The sequence below is a fragment of the Heterodontus francisci genome, chromosome 36, assembly GCF_036365525.1.
Source record: "Heterodontus francisci isolate sHetFra1 chromosome 36, sHetFra1.hap1, whole genome shotgun sequence".
In the NCBI taxonomy this organism is placed as follows: domain Eukaryota; kingdom Metazoa; phylum Chordata; class Chondrichthyes; order Heterodontiformes; family Heterodontidae; genus Heterodontus; species Heterodontus francisci.
The window spans coordinates 6476786-6499578 of NC_090406.1; the positions used below are offsets into that span (position 1 = coordinate 6476786).

A 22793-nucleotide genomic window follows, 5' to 3' on the forward strand; every position below is an offset into this window, starting at 1 on the left:
AGAAGTACCTTCCTTGAAATGTTTGTCAAAACTTCTTTGGAAGCAGACAACACAAGGGCTATTCTGATGAAAGGTCATTGACCTGAAACATTAACTTTGCTTCTGTCTCCACAGATGCTGCCAGACCTGCTGAGTATTTCCAGCACTTTTTGGTTTTCTTTTGGAATTTATAGACCTTGGTTTGTCTGAACTTAAATGCTATTTATTGGGACTGGATAGCACATTTATTTTGAAAGATCAAGGCCCATGTCGCAGCACATTAAGGTTAAAACGAGGAGCCAGGAACTGGTAATTTGGTGGCGCCAAGTTTGGATTTTAGACATGCTAATATAAGGGAAGCCTGAGGGAGGTGTAAAGAGTACCAAAGCCTTTAAGGTCTTGGGAAAATGAGTTGCTGAAGAAGACAGTGTCATGGGTTTTGGTTTTAACACCGTTGGGATACAGGTCGTGATCACAAGTCGTGGGAGTCAGTTGCCAGCATTCGCCAGAGCTGGCGGGCAGCCATAAAGACAGGGCTAAATTGTGGCGAGTCGAAGAGACTTAGTAGTTGGCAGGAAAAAAGACAGAGGCGCAAGGGGAGAGCCAACTGTGCAACAGCCCCAACAAACAAATTTCTCTGCAGCACCTGTGGAAGAGCCTGTCACTCCAGAATTGGCCTTTATAGCCACTCCAGGCGCTGCTTCACAAACCACTGACCACCTCCAGGCGCGTATCCATTGTCTCTCGAGATAAGGAGGCCCAAAAGAAGGGATACAGGGAGGTGGCAGAGTGGAAAGTCTGTCCAGGTTTTTTAACTCCCACGTTTGCTGATTAGTGTGGCAAATTATATCACCCAAAGATCAGAATAAATGTTGAAAAGATTAAAACCAAACCTTTCAGTAGAGTTCCAATTGAAATTATAGTCCAAATCAAATAGGATCGCAATGTCCTAACATGTCTTCTGAGTTCTGCAGTTTCAGGCCTCTGAATTAATCCTCCTTGTAAAAGACAACTGCATTCACTTTCTCATTCAAGTCCTCAGAAGAAGGAATTTTCCTCCACACAAGATCTGGTGGCAGGTTGTTCAACCTTGCCCGTCTAAAAGCGAAGACCAAAGTACGGAAAGTCCTCATCAGGGAACTCCTCTTTGCTGATGATGCTGCATTAACATCTCACACTGAAGAGAGGCTGCAGAGACTCATCGACAGGTTTGCGGCTGCCTGCAATGAATTTGGCCTAACCATCAGCCTCAAGAAAACGGACATCATGGGACAGGACGTCAGAAATGCCCCATCCATCAATATCGGCGACCACGCTCTGGAAGTGGTTCAAGAGTTCACCTACCTAGGCTCAACTATCACCAGTAACCTGTCTCTCGATGCAGAATTAAACAAGCGGATGGGAAAGGCTTCCTCTGGTATGTCCAGACTGGCTAAGAGAGTGTGGGAAAATGGCGCACTGACAGAACACAAAAGTCCGAGTGTATCAAGCCTGTGTTCTCAGTACCTTGCTCTATGGCAGCGAGGCCTGGACAACGCACGTCAGCCAAGAGCAACGTCTCAATTCATTCCATCTTCGCCGCCTCCGAAGAATCCTTGGCATCAGGTGGCAGGACCGTATCTCCAACACAGAAGTCCTCAAGGCGGCCAACATCCCCAGCCTATACACCCTACTAAGCCAGCGGCGCCTGAGATGGCTTGGCCATGTGAGCCACATGGAGGATGGCAGGATCCCCAAGGACACATTGTACAACGAGCTCGTCACTGGTACCAGACCCACCGGCCGTTCATGTCTCCGCTTTAAAGACGTCTGCAAACGCGACATGAAGTCCTGTGACATTGATCACAAGTCGTGGGAGTCAGTTGCCAGCGATCGCCTGAGCTGGCGGGCAGCCATAAAGACGGGGCTATAGTGTGGCGAGTTGAAGAGACTTAGCAGTTGGCAGGGAAAAAGTCAGAGGTGCAAGGAGAGAGCCAATTGTGTAACAGCCCCGACAACCAATTTTATCTGCAGCAACTGTGGAAGAGTCTGTCACTCCAGAATTGGCCTTTATAGCCACTCTAGGTGCTGCTCCACAAACCACTAACCACCTCCAGGCACTTACCCATTGTCTCTCGAGACAAGGAGGCCGAAGAAGAAGAAGAATTCACTTTGTCTCATTGAAGGCACAAATATATTGAAAGGTTCAGAATTGTACAGTCTCTGAATCAATGGTTTGCATGCCTGAGCAGCCTTGGTTCTACATCGTTAGTGGGTTCTGTACACCTAGCACAAAGCATTATCTTGGTTAGTTCTTTTGATCAGCCCCTATGTGCCAAAACCAAGTGTGATCAAAGAAGTGCATCTGCTGTTGAATTAATGTCCATTTATTTTTTTTTATTCCGCATTTTCCACACCCAGTGGAACTCTGGCTGTCTTGTGATTTGGTTGCTGGAAAACAAACACCTACTCGGGGTGTGGAAAACCCCACAATGTGAGCTGTCTTGGGACTGCCTTGAGCTGCTATTACACTCCTAATGAAGGGCACTGCACTGCTTACCTGTTTGTTTCCCCAGTTCCCCACCTCCACCTTTAGCATTGAATACACTACGCTTCACTTGGAGTTGATCTGTCTTGGAAGGTTGTCAGATCTCTAGTAGCTAACCTGGCCGTTCCAAGGTGCAGTTCCAGAATGAAAATGAGGAAATTAACCGGCAGAGGTTGTAAATTTTCAATAACAGATGAGCACGAAAAGTGCATCAAGCAACTGTTGTCTGAGCACAGCCCCAGTGCTTGGTCTCGCATTGTCCAAGCAAGGACATCGCACTCTGTTTTATCCTCCATGAAGTATATTCAACCAGAAGGACATAAAAATCACAGAAAATGGCATGGATGAGGGACTAAGATCTGAAGTTGTCTGGGTTCAGTGGGCCATCTAGAGAGATTGAGTTTGAATTCTGAACAGCATTTGCACTTGTGAGAACTGGCACTGTCTAGATTCTAGTCTGAGACTGGTATTGCATGGCACGGATGGCTCCATGCAAGAAGGCTTGACGCCACCAGGTATCTAAACACCTCAGGAAGGCCTCCAACAAGCATGCTGTGTTGAGTCCTGTATCCACTGGAAAATGAGGAAAGAAGGAGAGGGATAGATCACATTTTTAGCTGATTTAAAAATGTTATTCACACAAGTTAAACCAACCAGTGTGTCCATTAACAGACAAGTGCTACTGAATGTTAAATCTAGAGTTAGGGAAATGTTAAATACTTGATTGCTGAGGTGTGGGTCAAAACAGATGCACTGACACTCCTGTCCCTTTCCTCTGCGCTGCCCCCCCGCCCCTTTCCTCTGCGCTGCCCCCCCGCCCCTTTCCTCTGCGCTGCCCCCCCGCCCCTTTCCTCTGCGCTGCCCCCCCGCCCCTTTCCTCTGCGCTGCCCCCCCGCCCCTTTCCTCTGCGCTGCCCCCCCGCCCCTTTCCTCTGCGCTGCCCCCCCGCCCCTTTCCTCTGCGCTGCCCCCCCGCCCCTTTCCTCTGCGCTGCCCCCCCGCCCCTTTCCTCTGCGCTGCCCCCCCGCCCCTTTCCTCTGCGCTGCCCCCCGCCCCTTTCCTCTGCGCTGCCCCCCCCGCCCCTTTCCTCTGCGCTGCCCCCCCCGCCCCTTTCCTCTGCGCTGCCCCCCCCCGCCCCTTTCCTCTGCGCTGCCCCCCCCGCCCCTTTCCTCTGCGCTGCCCCCCCCCGCCCCTTTCCTCTGCGCTGCCCCCCCCGCCCCTTTCCTCTGCGCTGCCCCCCCCGCCCCTTTCCTCTGCGCTGCCCCCCCAGAAGACACGGCACAGCTAGGGTTCCAGATCATCTAAAATAGAAGGAAAGAGCAGTTGCCAAAACAGTTTTTACTCAATGAACCGAAAGTGCACTCCATGGTCAAGGAGAAGAAGTTTGAATTGTATTACCATGTTGAAGGGAGACGGTGTCATAAATTTGCCCACAAAGGCAGCAAATGCTCCTTGAACGCTTGAACACTGAAGCTATGAAATGCCCGACCTACCCCCTACCCCATAGTGACCCATTGCTTTTTACTTAAAAAGATATAGTTGTCCAATGTTAATGTCTGTACGTCACTTTATAGAAACACACCAGCTATGAGTGAAACAAATGCAGTATACTGGCAGAGCAGACTAAGAATTTAGGGTGCTTGTACAGTAGCAGACTAATATTTTGGAATGTCAGCCTGCCACTAGACAAACGTTGGAGCTGCTTTGTGTGTTTGTGTGCGGGGGTGGGGTGTGCATGCGGGGCTGACTCGGTGGTGGGGGCGTTGTGTGCGGGGTGATAGTGTGTGCAGACATAGGTGTGGGCTGTGAGGGTTGCGCGTGCAAAGCGGGTGTGAGAGCAGAGTGTATGTGCATGCGCACGTGCACGAGTATTGTGTGTCTGTATGTGTGTGCCATGTGTGCTGGGGTGTAAGGGGTTAACAGCACTCTACTTCATCTGGAGCCAGTTCAAGCTGGTTCTCTGGAAAGTGCTTTGTGCATCGCCTGGAATTGTGGGAAGGGTCATGTGTGGAGCCCAAGTGATGTCATGGGATCAAATGTGACTCGGCCATTTATCAGATGTGTGCAGGTAACCAGACAGTGACGGTCTCTCAACCTGCCTCCGAAACCACATCTCGCCAGGTTAAATGGTGCTTCTGTGACAGGTTAACACTGATGGGCGGGTTCTAGCCAATTAAAGCTGGTGAGACATTTCTTTAAAAACTTTTGAGAAGTTTTCAAGTCCGCAAACTTAATTCTTAACTCTGAAAATTAAAACAAAAAAAGTTATCAAGTTCAGTTCTCAAATGAATTTTAAATCTTGCTTTAACATTGTAGTGACCTGGGCAGCAGGCATCTTGTACAGAATATTTTCTTGCCCCCTTCCATTCCTTAGCCCCACCACCCACCCTACCCCAACTTTCTTGAAGTGCTGATCTGTGCTTGAGTCCATTTCCAATGCCTCAGTCAAGTGTCTGTTCTTGTCAAGAGTCCGGCGGTGAGTGTCAGCAGACTACCAGCTGCAGTCAGTACCATGCTCGCCTATTGCTTGCCTGCGTGCTTTCCAGCTGGGGGTGGTTGGGGGGGAGGGCTTCGGGCAGTGCTGGACAATGGTCAGGAGTGAGGAAGCTTTCCCTAGCCCTGCCTTGCCTGGAGGGGGTGGCACACCTACCTATACCATCATGACCCACATCTTAGCTGAGATGAAGCGTGAATTTCCATTCAAAATAATGTTGGTGAAAGCATGAAAGATTTGCGGATTGAAATGGATAGTTTCTGCAGCCTGAAAGGATGCAGGCATTAACCCTTTCACTGAAAAACTCTTAGATGTTCTGTTGAGTAGATTGAGATCTATCCCTCAACCTGGGGTCTGGCAGGGTAGGGTCTTCAATGCTTGTCCACAAAATATTAGAAGGTGCTTTTCCTTTAAGTATTTGGTCTCTATACTCCTTCACTCCTCATGCCTCCTGCCCAGAACCTGTTGAGACACCAAGTTGATTCTGTATCACATTCTGTGCTACTAGTTGTTTAAAAGAAAATCAAAAGTTTTTGTTGAATTGATGTGCTTTATTTAGCTTGTTGGCAAAAGCAGAGTGATGTTTTGCTTTAAAGGCCGCTGTGCGATTTCTTTTGCTTTGGAAATAAAAAGGGGGCAGCCACATTACTGGGAGTGTACTGTAGACCCCCAAATAGTGAGAGGGAGATAGAAGAACAAATATGTAAGCAGATTTCTGAACGCAAAAACTTTAGGGCAATAATAGTTGGGGATTTCAACTACCTCAATATCAACTGGGATGCAAACAGCGTGAAGGGCACAGAAGGGACAAAATTCTTGAACTGTGTTCAAGAGAACTTTTTTAGCCAGCATGTAACAAGCCCAACAAGGTGGGGAGGGTGGGGGAGGCGCAATTTTGGATTTAGTCTTCGGTAATGAAGCTGGGCAAGTGGATGAAGTAACAGTGGGGTGACCATCTTGGAGATAGTGACCATAATACAGTTAGTTTTAGCATAATCATGGAAAGGGTCAAAGATAAAACAAGAGCAAAAGTCCTAAAGTGGGGGAAGGCAAATTTTTAGAAACTGAGAGGTGACCTGACAAAGTGGACTGGATACAGATCTTTCTTTTCTTTTTTCTTTTGGGCCTCCTTATCTCGAGAGACAATGGATACGCGCCTGGAGGTGGTCAGTGGTTTGTGAAGCAGCTCCTGGAGTGGCTATAAAGGCCAATTCTGGAGTGACAGGCTCTTCCACAGGTGCTGCAGAGAAATTTGTTTGTCGGGGCTGTTGCACAGTTGGCTCTCCCCTTGCGCCTCTGTCTTTTTTCCTGCCAACTACTAAGTCTCTTCGACTCGCCACAATTTAGCCCTGCCTTTATGGCTGCCCGCCAGCTCTGGCGAATGCTGGCAACTGACTCCCACGACTTGTGATCAATGTCACACGATTTCATGTCGCGTTTGCAGACGTCTTTAAAGCGGAGACATGGACGGCCGGTGGGTCTGATACCAGTGGCGAGCTCGCTGTACAATGTGTCTTTGGGGATCCTGCCATCTTCCATGCGGCTCACATGGCCAAGCCATCTCAAGCGCCGCTGACTCAGTAGTGTGTATAAGCTGGGGGTGTTGGCCGCTTCAAGGACTTCTGTGTTGGAGATATAGTCCTGCCGCCTGATGCCAAGTATTCTCCGAAGGCAGCGAAGATGGAATGAATTGAGACGTCGCTCTTGGCTGGCATACGTTGTCCAGGCCTCGCTGCCGTAGAGCAAGGTACTGAGGACACAGGCCTGATACACTCGGACTTTTGTGTTCCGTGTCAGTGCGCCATTTTCCCACACTTTCTTGGCCAGTCTGGACATAGCAGTGGAAGCCTTACCCATGCGCTTGTTGATTTCTGCATCTAGAGACAGGTTACTGGTGATAGTTGAGCCTAGGTAGGTGAACTCTTGAACCACTTCCAGAGCGTGGTCGCCAATATTGATGGATGGAGCATTTCTGACGTCCTGTCCCATGATGTTCGTTTTCTTGAGGCTGATGGTTAGGCCAAATTCATTGCAGGCAGCCGCAAACCTGTCGATGAGACTCTGCAGGCACTCTTCAGTGTGAGATGTTAAAGCAGCATCGTCAGCAAAGAGGAGTTCTCTGATGAGGACTTTCCGTACTTTGGACTTCGCTCTTAGACGGGCAAGGTTGAACAAGCTGCCCCCTGATCTTGTGTGGAGGAAAATTCCTTCAGAGGATTTGAACGCATGTGAAAGCAGCAGGGAGAAGAAAATCCCAAAAAGTGTGGGTGCGAGAACACAGCCCTGTTTCACACCACTCAGGATAGGAAAGGGCTCTGATGAGGAGCCACCATGTTGAATACAGATGTTGGATACAGATACTTGAAGGGAAATCAGTGGCAAACCAGTGGGAGGCATTCATGAGCAAGATATTATAGGTACAGTGTAGGTATGTCCCCACCAACATTAAAGGTGGTACTGCCAAATCTAGAGTCCCCTGGTTATCTAACAGCTTACAGGTAAGTTAAAGCAAAAAAAGAAAGCTTATGATGATCACAAATATCTTAATACTTTAGAAAGCCTAGAGGAGTATAGAAAGTGCAGGGGTGAAGTAAAAAAGGAAATTAGAAAAGCAAAGAGAGGACATGAGAAATTATTGGCAAGTAAAATCAAGGAAAACACAAAGATGTTTTATCAGTACGTTAAGAGCGAGAGGATAACTGAGGAAAAGGTAGGGCCTATCAGAGATGTACAGGGGAACTTGTGCATGGTTGCAGACGATGTGGGCAGGGTTCTTAATTAATTTTTTGTCTGTCTTCACAAAGGAGAGGGTTGATGCAGACATTGTAGTTAAAGAGGAGGAGAACATAATGAGGTAGGAAGTGCTTGAGGGTCTGACATCCCTGAAAGTGGATAAATCACCAGGAACGGATGGATTGCATCCCAGGTTGTTGAGGGAAGCCAGGGAGGAAAAAGCAGATGCGCAGAGGATCATCTTCAAATCCTCACTAGATACAGGAGAGGTACCAGATGATTGGAGGTCTGCGAACGTACCGTTGTTTAAAAAGGGTGTGAGGCTAAATAATTTAGGCTGGTCAGTCTGACCTTGGTAATGGGTAAATTGTTAGAATCTATTCTGAGGGATAGGATAAACTATTACTTAGAAAGGCACGGATTAATCAGGGATGGTCAGCATGGATTTGTAACGGGGAAGGTTATGTCTTGTTAACTTAGTTGAGTTTTTTGAGAAAGTAACCAGGAGAATTGATGAGTGTTGTGCAGTGGATGTGGTTTACATGGATTTTAGTAAGGCATTTGACAAGGTCCGCATGGCAGACTACTCAGCAAGATGAAAGCCTATGGGATACAGGGGAATGTGGCAGGTTGGATCCAGAATTGGCTCAGGGACAGGAAACAAAGGGTAGTAGTCGACAGATGTTTTTGCGAATGGAAAGCGGTTTCCAGTGGCATTCCACAGGGCTCAGTATTGGGTCCCTTGCTGTTTGTGGTATATGTTAATGATATGGACTTAAATGTGGGAGGCATGATTGGGAAATTTGCTGATGACACAAAAATTGGCCGTGTAGTTAATAGTGAGGAGGAAAGCCGTGGACTCCAGAATGATATCAATAGTTTGGTTGAGTCGGTGGAAAAGTGGCAAATGGAATTCAATCCAGAGAATTGTGAAGCTGTGCATTTGGGGAGGGCAAGTAAAGCGAGGGAATACACAATAAACGGGAGGATATTGAAAGGGGTAGAAGAAGTGAAAGACCTTGGAGTGCAAGTCCACAGGTCCCTGAAGGTGGCAGGACAGGTGGATAGAGTGATAAAGAAGACATATAGATTGCTTTCCTTTATTGGCAGAGGTACAGAGTACAAAAGCAGGGATGTGATGCTGGAACTGTATAAAACGCTGGTTCGGCCACAGCTGGGATATTGCATGCAGTTCTGGTCACCACATTACAGCAAGGACATAATTGCTCTGGATAGAGTACAAAGGAGATTTACAAGAATGTTGTCCAGGCTTGAAGGTTGCAACTATGAAGAAAGATTGGATAGGTAGGGTTGTTTTGCCAGGAACTGAGGAGGCTGAGGGCTTACTTGATAGAGTGGCCTAGATAGAGTGGACAGGAAGGACCCGTTTCCCCTGGTGAGGAGGTCAGTTTCCAAGGGACACAGATTTAAGGTGATTGGTAGAAGGATTAGAGGAGACATGAGGGGAAACTTTTTCACCCAGAGGATGGTGGGTGTCTGGAATTCACTGCCAGGAATGGTGGTGGAGGCAGAAACCCTCAATTCTTTTAAAAGGTACCTGGACATGTACCTGAAGTGCTGTAACCTGCAGGGCTATGGACCGGGTGGTGGAAGGTGGGATTAGTTTGGGCGGCTAGTTTATTAGGCCGGCACGGACACAATGGGCTAAATGACCTCCTTCTGTGCTGTACTTTTTCTATGGTGTTGCTAGTGGCCAGAACTCTCAAAAATAGGCTTCTAATTCAACGACTTGACAGTCCAAATGGGAACGATAGCTGTGCTCCAAGGTGAGGGGCTTCGCATGATTAACAGAACGATTGGGTTAGCGTTGCTGTTCTTGAAATGATCCTGCTCAAAGACTATAGTTGGGTGAGGAAGGTACCTACCGCTCAATTACTTTCAATCATAGAATTTACAGCACAGAATCAGGGCATTCAGCCCAACTGCTCTGTGCCAGTGTTAATGCTACACACGAGCCTCCTTCCATCTTATTTCTTTTCATCGTGTTTACATATCCTATTTCTTTCTCTCCCATGTGTTTATCTAGCTTCCCCTTAAATGCATCTACACTGCTCACCTCAACTACCCTTTGTGGTAGCGAATTCCAAATTCACACCACTCTCTGGGTAAAGAAGTTTTTACTGAATTCCCTATTGAATTTATCAGTGGCTATCAAAAATTTATAGTCCATAGTACTGGTCTCCCCACAATTGGAAACAACTCTACATCTACCCTTCATAATTTTAATGACCTCTTAAAGATCAGGTCATCCTCCAGCCCTCTCTTTTCTGGTGAAAAGAGCCCCATCCTGTACAGCCTTTCCAGATAATTATTCTTTTCAGTTCTAATATACTGGTAAGTTTTTCTTTTCACCTTCTCCAGTGTTCCCCCTAAACTGTGCAGCAGCGCAGCAGTTGGGAGTGTGCCGCACAGGGGACAAATAGGCCACTTGCAAGCAACATTCCCTTTAAGATGCGCGACCACGCATCTATCTTAAAGGTATCGTGCAGTGCAACACGTCGGCTGCACACTGGAAACAGAGGTCAGAGTGAGCATTGGATGCCACACTTATGACGAACATCCACACACTCGTTTTCCAGCAGTGGCAGTTGCTTCGCAACAGGGACTGTGGCCGATTCTTCCCCTTCCCCTTGGCCTTGCCCCACCCCACCCCATCCCACATCCATAGTGACTTTTGCATGGATTGGGAAAATATGGCTGATCTTTGCAGCATTGTCACTAGTATTTCAGCCTAGTGTAATGGGGGATGGGTGAACCTTTCCTGCTTTGCCCACTTGAACTGAACGATAGCCAACATAGAGTCTTAGATATGCAGTACAGAAACAGGCCCTTCGGCCCACAGAGTCCATGCCGGCTATTAAGCCTATCTATTCTAATCCCATTTTCCAGCACTTGGCCCATAGCCTTGTATGCTATGGCGTTTCAAGTGCTCATCTAAATACTTCTTAAATGTTGTGAGGGTTCCTGCCTCTACCACCCCTTCAAGCAGTGTGTTCCAGATTCCAACCACCCTCTGGTTGAAAAAAGTTTTCCTCAAATCCCCTCTGAACCTCCTGCACCTTACCTTAAATCTATGCCCCTGGTGATTGACACCTTCGCTAAGGGAAACATTTTCTTCCTATCTATCCTATCTATGCCCCCCATATTTCGTATACCTCAATCAGGTCCGCCTTCAGCCTTCTCTGCTGTAAGGAAAACAACCATCGCCTATCCAGTCTCTCTTCATAGCTGAAATTCTCCAGCCCAGGCAACATCCTGGTGAATCTCATCTGCACCCTCTCCAGTGCAATCATGTCCTTCCTATAGTGTGGCGACCAGAACTGTACACAGTACTCCAGCTGTGGCATAACTAGCATTTTGTACAGCTGCGTCATAACCTTCCTGCTCTTATATTCTATTCCTCGGCTAATAAAGGCAAGAATCCCATATGCCTTCCTATGCACCTTATCTACTTGTGCTGCTGCCTCAGTGATCTATGGACAAGTACACCAAGGTCCCTCTGACCCTCTGTACTTCCGAGGGTCCTACCATCCATTGTATATTCCCTTGACTTGTTAGTCCTCCTAAAATACATCACCTCACTTCTCAGATTATATTCCATTTGCCACTGCTCCACCCATCTTACCAGCCCATCTATATCGTCCTGTAATCTAAGGCTTTCCTCCTCACTATTTACCACACCACCAATTTTTGTGTCATTTGCGAACTTACTGATCACACCTCCTATATTCATGTCTAAATTATTAATGTACACTACAAACAGCAAGGGTCCCAGCATCGATGCTTACGGTGCACCACTGGTCACAGGCTTCCAATCGCAAAAACAACCCTCGACTATCACCCTCTGCCTCCTGCCACTAAGCCAATTTTGGATCCAAATTGCCCTGGATCCCATGGGCTCTTACCTTAACCAATCTCCCATGCAGGATCTTATCAAAAGCCTTACTGACGTCCTTGTAGACTACGTCAATTGCTTTACTCTCATCTACACACCTAGTCACCTCCTTGAAAAATTCAGTCGAACTGGTTAGACATGATTTCCCCCTGACAAAGCCATGCTGACTATCCTTGATTAATCCCTGCCCCTCCAAGTGGATATTAATCCTGTCCCTCAAAATTGTTTCCAATAGTTTCGCTACCACTGATGTTAGACTCACTGGCCTGTAATTACCTGGTTTATCCCGACTATCCTTCTTGAGTAATGGTAACAACAGTACAGGTATAGAGATATAAACAGGTAATGCTGAAAATGCACGGCATCTGTGGAGAGAGACGAAAGGTAGTCGACCTGAAACATTAACTCCTTTTCTCTCTCTGCAGCTGATGCCTGGTCTTCTGAGTATTTCCAGCATTTTCTGTTTATATGGTTGAGGGTAAGGCAGGACTGGCAGCTTAATATCCCAGGTTATAGAATCTTCAGACGTGATAGGGGAGGGGGTAAAAGAGGAGGTGGCATTGCATTGTTGATTAAGGAGTCAATTACTGCAGTAAGGAAGGATGATATCCTAGAAGGTTCCTCTAATGAGGCCATATGGGTAGAACCTAAAAACAAAAAGGGGGCTATTACTTGCCTGGGAGTGCACTACAGGCCTCCAAACAGTCAGGCAGTGGTAGAGGAGCAGATATGTAGGCAAATCTCAGAGAGGTGCAAAAATAATGGGGTAATAATAGTCAGGGATTTCAACTTCCCCTATATTAGAGTATTAGTGCTAAAAGCTTAAAGGGGGCGGAGTTCTTCAAGTGCATTCAGGAGAGCTTTTTGAGCCAGTACATAGAGAGTCCTACAAGAGCAGGGGCAGTACTGGACCTAATCCTAGGGAATGAAGCCGGACAAGTGGTAGAAGTGGCACTGGGGGAGCATTTCGGGGATAGTGACCATAACACTGTAAGGTTTGAGGTCGTTATGGAAAATTACATAGAGGGACCGGAAATAAGAGTACTGAATTGGGGGAAGGCAGATTTCAATATGATGAAACAGGATCTGGGCAAAGTGAACTGGGAGCAGCTTCTTATAGGAAAGTCTACATCAGATCATTTAGAAGGGAAATTGTGAGGGTTCAGGTGCAGCATGTTCCTGTGAAGGTGAAAGAGTAGGACCAACAGGTCAAGGAAACCCTGGATGTCCAGGAATATAGAGGATTGGATAAGGGAAAAAAAGGAGGCGTATGGCAGATTCAGAGTGCTGAAAACGGTGGAGTCCCGAGAGGAGTATAGAAAGTGTAGTGGAGTGCTTAAAAAAAAAAGTAATTAGGAGAGCGAAGAGGGGGCATGAAAAATCACTGGCGGGCAAGATAAAGGAAAATCCCAAGGCGTTTTGTAAGTATATAAAAACAAGAAATGCTGGAAATATTCAGTAGGTCTGGCAGCATCTGTGGAGAGAGAAGCAGAGTTAACATTTCAGGTCAGTGACCCTTCTACAGAACGTTTTATAAGTATGTTAGGGGCAAGAGGATAACCAGGGAAAAAGCGGGGCCCATAAGGGATCAAAGAGGCAATCTGTGTGTGGAGCCGGAGGGCAGAGGTGAGGTTTTGAACGATTACTTTTCATCTGTGTTCACTATGGAGAGGGACGATGTAGGTGTAGTGATCAGGGAGGGGGATTGTGATATACTTGATCAAATTAGCATGGTAAAGGAGGAAGTATTGGCTGTATTAGCGGGCATAATGGTGGATAAATCCCCAGGCCCAGATGAGATGTATCCCAGGCTGCTATGTGAGGCAAAGGAGGAGATTGAGGGGGCTCTGAGGCAAATTTTCAGATCCCGTCTGGACACAGGAGAGGTACCAGAGGATTGGAGGACGAATGTGGTACCATTATTCAAGAAGGGTAGCAGGGATAAAGCAGGTAATTACAGGCCGGTGAGTCTAACATCAGTGGTAGGGAAAGTTTGAGACCGGATTAATTGCCACTTGGAGAGGCAGGGATTAATCAGGGATAGTCAGCATGGCTTTGTCAGGGGGAGATCCTGTCGAACAAATTTGATTGACTTTCGAGGAGGTGACTAGATGTGTAGATGAGAGTAAAGCAGTTGATGTTGTCTACATGGACTTCAGTAAGGCTTTTGATAAGGTCCCGCATGGGAGATTTTGTTAAGAAGGTAAGAGCCCATGGGATCCAGGGCAATTTGGCAAATTGGATTCAAAATTGGCTTAGTGGAAGGAGGCCGAGGGTGATGGTAGAGGGTTGTTTTTGTGAATAGGAGCCTGTGACGAGTGGGGTACTATAGAGATCGGTGCTGGGACACTTACTGTTTGTAGTGTACATTAATGATTTTGATGTGAATATCGAAGGTATGATCAGTAAGTTCGCAGATGACATGAAAATTGGTGGTGTGGTAAAAGTGAGGAGGAAAGCCTTAGATCACGGGGCGATATAGATGGGCGGAGCAGTGGCAAATGGAGTTTAATCCTGAGAAGTATGAGGTGATGCACTTTGGGAGGTCTAACAAGGCAATGGATTATACAATGGATGGTAGGACCCTAGGGAGTACAGAGGGTCAGAGGGACCTTTGGGTGCTTGTCCATAGGTCACTGAAGGCAGCAGCACAGGTAGATAAGGTGGTTAGGAAGGCATATGGGATACTTGCCTTTATTAGATGACGCATTGAATATAAGAGCAGGGAGGTTATGATGGAGCTGTATAAAACACTGGTTAGGCCACAGCTGGACTACTGTGTACAGTTCTGGTCACCACACTATAGGAAGGATGTGATTGCAATGGAGAGGGTGCAGATGAGATTCACCAGGATGTTGCCTAGGCTGGAGCATTTCAGCTATGAAGAGAGAGTGGATAGGCTGGGGTTGTTTTCCTTGGAGCGGGGACGGCTGAGGGGGGACCCGATCGACGTATACAAAATTATGAGGGGCATAGATAGGAAGAAACCTTTCCCCTTAGCGGGGAGGTCAATAACTAGGGGGCATAGATTTAAGGTGAGGGGCAGAAGGTTTAGAGGGGAGTTGAGAAATTTTTTCACCTAGAGGGTGGTTGGAATCTGGAACACACTCCTGAAGAGGTGGTAGAGGCAGGAACACTCACGACATTCAAGAAGTATTTAGATGAGCACTTGAAACGCCATAACAAACAAGGCTACGGCCAAGTGCTAGGAAATGGGATTAGTTAGGATGGGTGCTTGATGGTCGGCGCAGGCGCGTTGGGCCGAAGGGCCTGTTTCTGTGCTGTCAAACTCTATGACTCTTATATTTTAGATTTCCAGCATCTGCTGTATTTTGCCTTTTGTATGATTATAGATTGCGTCCTTCCAACCTGGGCTTGCTCTGGAGTGAACGTGTGGAGCTTTGTAACACTAGGGTAAGGTACTAGTGTCATAGAGTCATAGTCGTACAGTACAGTACAGGAAACATGTCTCATCCGGCCATCAAGCACCTAACTATTCTAATCCCATTTTTCAGCACTTGGTCCGTAGCCTTGTGTGCTATGGCGCAAGTGCTCATCTAAGTACTTCTTAAATGTTGAGAGTTTCTGCCTCTACCACCTCTTCAAGCAGTGTGTTGCAGATTCCAACTACCCTCTGGGTGAAATTTTTTTTCCTCAAATCCCCTGTAAACCTCCTGTCCCTGACCTCAAATCTATGCCCCCTGGTTATTGACCCTTCCGCTAAGGGAAAAAGTTTCTTCCTATCTAACCTATCAATGCCCCTCATAATTTTGTATACCTTAGTCATGTTCCCCCTCAGCCTTCTCTGCTTTAAGGAAAACAGCCCCCGCCTTTTCAGTCTCTGTTCATAGCTGAAATGTTCAAGCCTGGCCAACATCATGGTGAATCTCCTCTGCACGCTCTCAAGTGCAATCACATCCTTCCTATAGTGTGGTGACCAGAACACAGTACTCTAGCTGTGCCCTAACCAGCGCTTTATACAGCTCCATCGTAACCTCCCTGCTCTTATATTCTGTGCCTCGGCTAATAGAGGCAAGTATCCCATATGCCTTCCTAACCACCTTATCTACCTGTGCTGCTGCCTTCAGTGATCTATGGACAAGTACACCAAGGTCCTTCTGACCCTCTACTTCCTAGGGTCCTACCATCCATTATATATTCCCTTGCCTTGTTAGTCGTCCCAAAATGCATCACCTCACACTTCTTAGGATTAAATTCCATTTGCCACTGCTCTGCCCATCTTACCAGCCCATCTATATCGTCCTGTAATCTAAGGCTTTCCTCCTCACTTTTTACGACACCACCAACTTTCGTGTCATACACCACCAATTTTCGTGGGTACTTCTGTCACTAGTGGTAGAAGCATTTTCTGGTGATTAAGAGTGACCTAGTGATTTTTTCCTCTCCCCCTCACCCCCAAGCATAACTTAAAACAGGCAATTCGGCTCAACCAGTCCATGCAAGCGTTGATGCTCCTCTTGTCTTTCCTTATCTAACTCTATTAGCATAACAGTCATTACTTTTTCCCTCCTGCTTATCCAGTCTCCCCTTAGCTACATCTATACTCTTTGCTTCACTCACTCCCTAAGTAAAGAAGTTTCTCCTGATTCCTTATTGGTATCAGTAAGCTAAATATAGCCTTTGTGATGTTGCTTTTAAATAACCCATGCTGTAAAACATGAGCAGTTCTTGACTGTTGGTTGCAGTCTCATTTTCAGTCTTCGAACTGCTATCTGCCAAAAGCTCTGTGGGAAGATATGGGGATAAATATGCTTGTTAGGATAGCTGGAATCCAATACCATCACTGCATTTAGGGCGGTTGAGATGACGTAGAAACTCGGCAGGACTGAGCTTCATTAGTGCTAATCTGTGAAGATCTTTAGTAATAAAGAGGAAATCGAGCAGCCATCAGAGAACTTTACTAAATTAAAACTTTTTAATGAAATTGGAATTAACCTTGGCTCCCATTTGAAATGGAATTGAAGATTTTTATCTGCAGTAGAGGAAATGGTTACTCCCTGTTTCAGGCACTTGATTAAAAAAGAAAGTTGTTTAAAAACATTTTTTTTTGTTTTACTGTCCTCCTAATGGTTGTGTAGGTGAAGGCACTTTCCAGTTTTATTGCTACATTGGGCAGCGAAGGCTTCACATACCAGCCTATGGTTTTAGAATGGTTCCAGGGCTGCTTTTAAAAATTCTTTCATGGGATGAGCATGTCATTGGCAAGGCCAGAATTTGTTGCCCATCCTTAATTGCCTTTCAGAAGGTGGTAGTGAGCCATCTTCTTGAACCGCTGCAGTCCATCTGGTGTAGGTATACCCACAGTGCTATTAGGAAGGGAGTTCCAGGTTTTTGACCCAGTGACAGTGAAGGAATGGTGAGATAGTTCCAAGTCAGGATGGTGTTAAGAGGAGACTGGATGGGGAACTTGCAGGTGGTGTTCCCATGCATTTGCTCACCTTGTCCTTCTAGGTGGTAGAGGTCCTGGGTTTGGAAGGTACTGTCGAAGGAGGTTTGGCAAGTTGCTGCAGTGAAATTTGTTTATGGTACTCACTGCTGCCACTGTGCGCTGGTGGTCGAGGGAGTGAATGTTTAAGATGGTGGATTGCGTACCGATTGCAGTTGCATAGATTGGAGAAGCTGGGGTTGTTCTGAGAGCAGAGAAGGTTAAGGGGAGTTCTGTGAAAGGCCACAGACCTGAAACATTAACTCTGTTTCTGTCTCCACAGATACTGCCAGACCTGCTGAGTATTTCCAGCACTTTCTGTTTTAATTTCAGATTTCTAGCATCTGCAGTAATTTGCTTTTGTAAGATTAAGAGGAGACTTGATGGAGCTGTTTAAAAGCCATGAAGGGTTTAGATAGAGTAAATAAAGGGAAGCTCTTTCCAATGGCTGAAGGATAGCCAGAGAGCACAGACTTAAGGTGAATGTCAAAAGAAACAGAGGCGGCATGAGGAAAATCATTTTATGCAATGAGTGGTTAGGATTTGGAATGCATGCCTCACGGTGATGGATACGGATTCAATAGTAGCCTTCAAAAGAGAATTGGATAAATACTTGAAGGAGAAATAATTGCAGGGTTGTGTGGAACTACCTGGATTGAAAGCTGGCACGGCTCGATGGGCTCAGTGGCCTCCATCTGTGCTGTACTATTCTCTGATAAGTGGAAACATCCTCTCTGTCTACCCTATCAAACCCTCTCATAATCTTAAAGACCTAAATCATATTACCCCTCAGCCTTTTCTTTTATAGAGAAAAGAGCCCCAGCCTGTTCAGTCTTCCCTGATGAGGTAGGATTAGATTAGATTAGAGATACAGCACTGAAACAGGCCCCTTTGGCCCACCGTGTCTGTGCCGAACATCAACCACCCATTTATACTAATCCTACACTAATCCCATATTCCTACCAAACATCCCCACCTATCCCTATAGGGTTCTCTCAATTCTGATATCGTCCTTGCTTTTTTCTTTTGCACCTTGTCTAGTGCCTCTATATCCTTTTTGCAACTCTGTCCTAACCAGACCCCAAATATCGTATATTTGAGGTTGCCATGTGAGCAGCTGTTGCCCCATCTTAGATATTGTAGCAATAGGTTTGGGGGAGAAAATTAGGTTTTAGTTCCATGTAATTCTAGGTGGGGAAATTGAAATGCCCAGAGATTTTGTGACTTTTGTTTCCCCTTCTATCTACAGATATTTCTGCTATGACAGATGACGTGTACAGAACACGAAGCCAGAAGAGAGCATTGGAGCGGGAGGGACTGCATAACGACGTGGATATGAAGAAACCAAAAATGGAATGCTCCAGAGGAACGGATAGGGACAATGAATTCGATGATGTAAAAGGGGAGATAAAAATTAAAACCGAACCCGTCGATCGGGGTGGTGGTCGAACTCCTGGGTTACTAAAGGGACCAGGTGAAGTGAAAGCAACAATCAAAGTAGAAGTACAGGCCGGCGACGAACCCGTCGATATGAGTACTTCGAAGACGTAAGTACGCAGCTGCAAATTGGTCCGGTTTCTTTGAAAGCTGGTTTGTGTTTTTTTGGAATGGAGAGCTTGGTTGTAATGTCAATAAGAAGAGAAAAACAAAGAATTTACATTTATATAGCACCTTTACAGACTTCAGGACAACCAGTGAAGTGTAGTCCTTGTTGTAATGTAGAAAACACAGCAGCCAATTTGTGCACACCAAGCTCCCACAAACAGGAATATGTTAATGACCAGATAATTTGTTTTTTTAAAATGATGTTGATTGAGGGATAAATATTGGCCAGGACACTGGGGATAACTCCCCTGCTCTTGGAAATAGTGCTATTGGATCTTTTCCGTCCACCTGAGAGGACAGGCAGGGCCTCAGTTTAAAGTTTCATCCAAAAGACGGCACCTGTAACAGTGCAGCACTCCCTCGGTACTGCACTGAAGTGTCAGCCTACATATTGGTGTTAAAGCTTCTGGATTGGGACTTGAACCCACCATCTTCTGATTTAGAGGCAAGAGTCTTACCAAATGAGCCACAGCTGACACCAGGTATTTTACTACACCACTGACACTAATACCCTGAAATATTAGCTAAAATGGCACAAATTATTCCTTGTTGCTAAAATGGGTTGGGAGGAGGCTGGTGTAGAGCATAAACACTTGCATGAAACAAAAGGCCTGTTTCTGTGCTGTATTATCAATAATCTACCATAGAGTTGAGCTGCGAAGCCTCTTTTCGCACCCAGCACCAGTTTGAAACAACAGCTGCAATTGTGCTGCTGGCCATTTTTATGCAGTTGGAATGGGCAAATCATTGAGAAAAAAATTCGACCAACTATTCTGCTTTTCTGATATCATAAAGAACATGGTTTTTAAGCAAGGCATAAATAGGAAGGTAAAATATAGGAAGGAACAGGAGGAGGCAATTCAGCCCCTCAAACCTCTTCAAACTTTCACTTAGATCACAGCTGACCTGTATCTTAACTCCATCTACCCACCTTGGTTTCATAACCCTTACCAATCAAAAATCTATCATACTCTGTTTTGAATTACCCCTATTCTCAATAGTTTTTTTGGGGAGAGAAATCCAGTTTTCTACTACCCTTTGTGTAAAAGTGCTTCCTGACATCACCTCTGAATTGACTCTAGCTCTAATTTTAAGGTTATGCCCTCATGCTCTGGACTTCCTTGCCAGAGGAAATAGTTTTTCTCTACCTACCCAATTGTTATGACCAGATGAGAAAGGTGTCTAGGGGTCCCTCTCAGCCTTCACCTGGTCTTACTGTAATAGGGTTTAATTTTTAAACACACCATGTTTTTAGCTCCCCCTTGGTGAATCCTTGTTCACCGTTTTCCAGTTATAAGGCAAATAAACCAGCACAAACAGGCTTTCTTAGGTTTAAAGAAGAAAAGTTGAAATTTCTTAAACTTAAATTCTAATTCGGTTAACACCTACGGGTACAGGATGCGCTCACGCTAGCATGCATACGAGATACGCACATGAAAATTGAGACAAAAGAGCAGAAGAAAAATAAAGTGGAAAAGTTTGAGGCAATATGTAAAGAGTTTTTGTTATGGTTCTTCGAGCTCACTGTAGAATCCTGATTGTAGGTAGATCTTGCTTTTCGTTGGGGCCCAGTATTATTCTTAAACCTTAAACAAACTAAAACCTTGTTTGCTGTACAAGACTTTTCTCTCTTGGGGTTCATGTGTCTTCAGGGGGTTCAGTGGCTTGTGAGAAAGAGATGGGAGCAGACAGGAGAGATCTTCAGTCCAGGAGCAAGCAGACACTCTGCCTTCAAACTCTCTGTGGCCAGTTCAAAAGAAAACCCTGGAACAGCCAGGTAGTCATGTAACCAGCTGGTCTAACCAGTCCAGGCTCTTGTGGATTGTATCCTCCTGAGCAGGCCCTGGAATGCGCTTCCTCACCTTTGTCTATTAGTATGTAAATGTTTTTTCCAGCCATGGCTGATCTGTTTAACAAGTCATTTCCTCGCTCCAACAACAGTTAAAAATTAATGTTCGTGACAATATTGATGTGCCTCATTCTTGGCAGGTGGGGGCCTAGCATGACACCTCCACACCCAGTGGAATAAAATGCGATTTGGGAACAGCTCATTTCATTAAAAGGGTCGAGAGAAAAATATAAGATTCAGAAAAAAAAAAATGCATTTCTCTCATTTATTCACAAATCCTAAAACTTATTAAAATCGCCCCTTTTTTGGCATCCCAATAAACATGTTCGTTCTTGGGGAAGTTTCTGTTCCTTTCGTCCATTTCCATGTCTTTGTTCCAATTGAGGTCTGAAAAGGGAGAGGGGGTTTTAGATTTAATTAGCCCTAAGCTGAAATTTATTTTTCTCAGGAGAGTCAGTAGTGGGCGGGTCTATCCTGAACACATTTTCAGTGCTTTGCTGAGTCATGCAAAGGCTTTTGAATTTGTGGGATGGGTGGTTTTCTTTGGTTCTGACTGTGGGGGAGGATTCTGTGCTAATCTCCCCTTTGTCCCAGAGGACACTCCTGCCTGCAGGTATTTGTGCAGACTCTACTGCACTCCTATGGCACTTCGACTAGGTGATGCATCGCCCTCACAGTTTCTCTGCCCCCGAGAGGTCTTTCTTTGTCTCTGCAGGTTCCTGTAAATGCTGTTAGCAACTCTTGTGGGGTGCGTCTTGTGTCTGCATTTACACTGGAGGATGTGGGGTCTAATGTTTTGCATTTTTCGGGGTTGGCTGCCTGGACAGTAGGGGTTTTCATCCGGGATTCCTCCTGGACTTCCTTTAACCTGCCCTCTTGGTCACTTTTTCCCCTTCCCTGTCTAACCTTTTGCCAGCTTTGTGCCTGCCTGTCCCTTTTTGTTCTCAGCAGGGGGTCCCTTACAGTTCACCAGCTCTCTGCTGGAGGGTCCTCCTAACACCAGTACAAGACTTAGGGATGCAGGTTTCACTGTAGGTTGGGGTTTCCCCTCAACCAGGCACATGTGGCAGTACTAATATGGGATTAGTGTAGGATTAGTATAAATGGGTGATTGATGGTCGGCACAGACTCGGTGGGCCGAAGGGCCTGTTGCAGTGCTGTATCTCTAAACTAACCTACTCCACCACATCTTTTTGGAGTTTTGGCCAAACTGCTGTCCTATGCGGGCTTTGGTCTTTCGTGTACCGGCATGTACAGCCACTATAGTCTCGTGGGCCCTTCTTAATATTTCTCTCTGGTACCTCTGTGGTACCAGGGAAGACCATTGAAGCAGCAGTGCAAGTGGTGGAGGTGTTGGCGTTGTGGTAATGTTACTGGACTAGTAATCCAGAGACCCACGCTAATGCCCTAGGGGAATGGGTTCAAATCCCACCATGGCAGCTGGTGGACTTCAAATTCAACTGATAAATTCAATTAATTAATACAAATCTGGAACTGGAAGCTAGTCTCAGTAATGGTTGTTGTAAAAGCTCATCTGGTTCACTCATGTCCTTTAGGGAAGGAAATCTGCTGTCCTCGCCTGATCTGGCCTACATGTGACTCCAGACCCACAGCAATGTGGTTGACTCTTAACTGCCCTCTGAAATGGCCCAGCAAGCCATTCAGTTGTCAAAGGCCGTTAGGGATGGCAACAAATGCTGGCCTTGCCGACAATGCTCACATCCCATGAAAGAATAAAAAATAAATGGGCTGAAAAAGCATTAAGATTTGTTACTGGAGAGAGAGGGGGGATTGAGAGAGATGATGGGTAGGTTTGACTGTTGTGTATCAAAATTTGATGGCTTTTCAGAGTTCATGGTTTTTTTTCCAGGTTCCTGAGGCAAATTTATTTTTGCACTGAAATGCAAAGATGCTAGCGCATCTGAGCACAACAAGTGCAGCGTAAGAAAATATGTCAGGAAACTGTGATCAAACTATAGCGCTGTGGTCAGACTGCATCTTTAATACTGTGCCCAGTTCTGACTACAGACACGAGGGAGATAGTCAAATGTTTAGGAGTAACAAGGAAAGATTGGAGAAACAGGCCTTTATACAAGAGATAGATCTGAGTTAATCTTATAGAAGTGTATAAGATAGAGGAATAGATAAAGTAAACCTGGAAAATAGCAATAAATGAAATGGCTTGAGTAAGGCTAGATGGTATAGAGTCATACCAGTAAAAGGTAAATTTAGGATTGTCAGGAAAT

The 22793-nt window shown here is 45.8% G+C and overlaps 1 protein-coding gene across 17 annotated transcripts in view; it reads left to right on the forward strand.

The window, feature by feature from the left end:
* Positions 1-22793, forward strand: part of gatad2ab (GATA zinc finger domain containing 2Ab) — a 151036-nt gene that overhangs the window by 60823 nt on the left and 67420 nt on the right. For 13 of the 17 annotated variants that reach the window (XM_068016040.1, XM_068016045.1, XM_068016047.1 and 10 more), the window contains exons 1-2: positions 14992-15061; positions 18343-18640. In XM_068016040.1, coding sequence (XP_067872141.1) covers positions 18354-18640 — 287 coding nt within the window. In that variant the 5' untranslated portion in view covers positions 14992-15061; positions 18343-18353. Of the gene's footprint in view, positions 1-4605; positions 4687-14991; positions 15062-18342; positions 18641-22793 lie in introns of those variants that run through there. The other 4 variants (XM_068016042.1, XM_068016056.1, XM_068016057.1 and 1 more) reach the window with 2 other exon arrangements.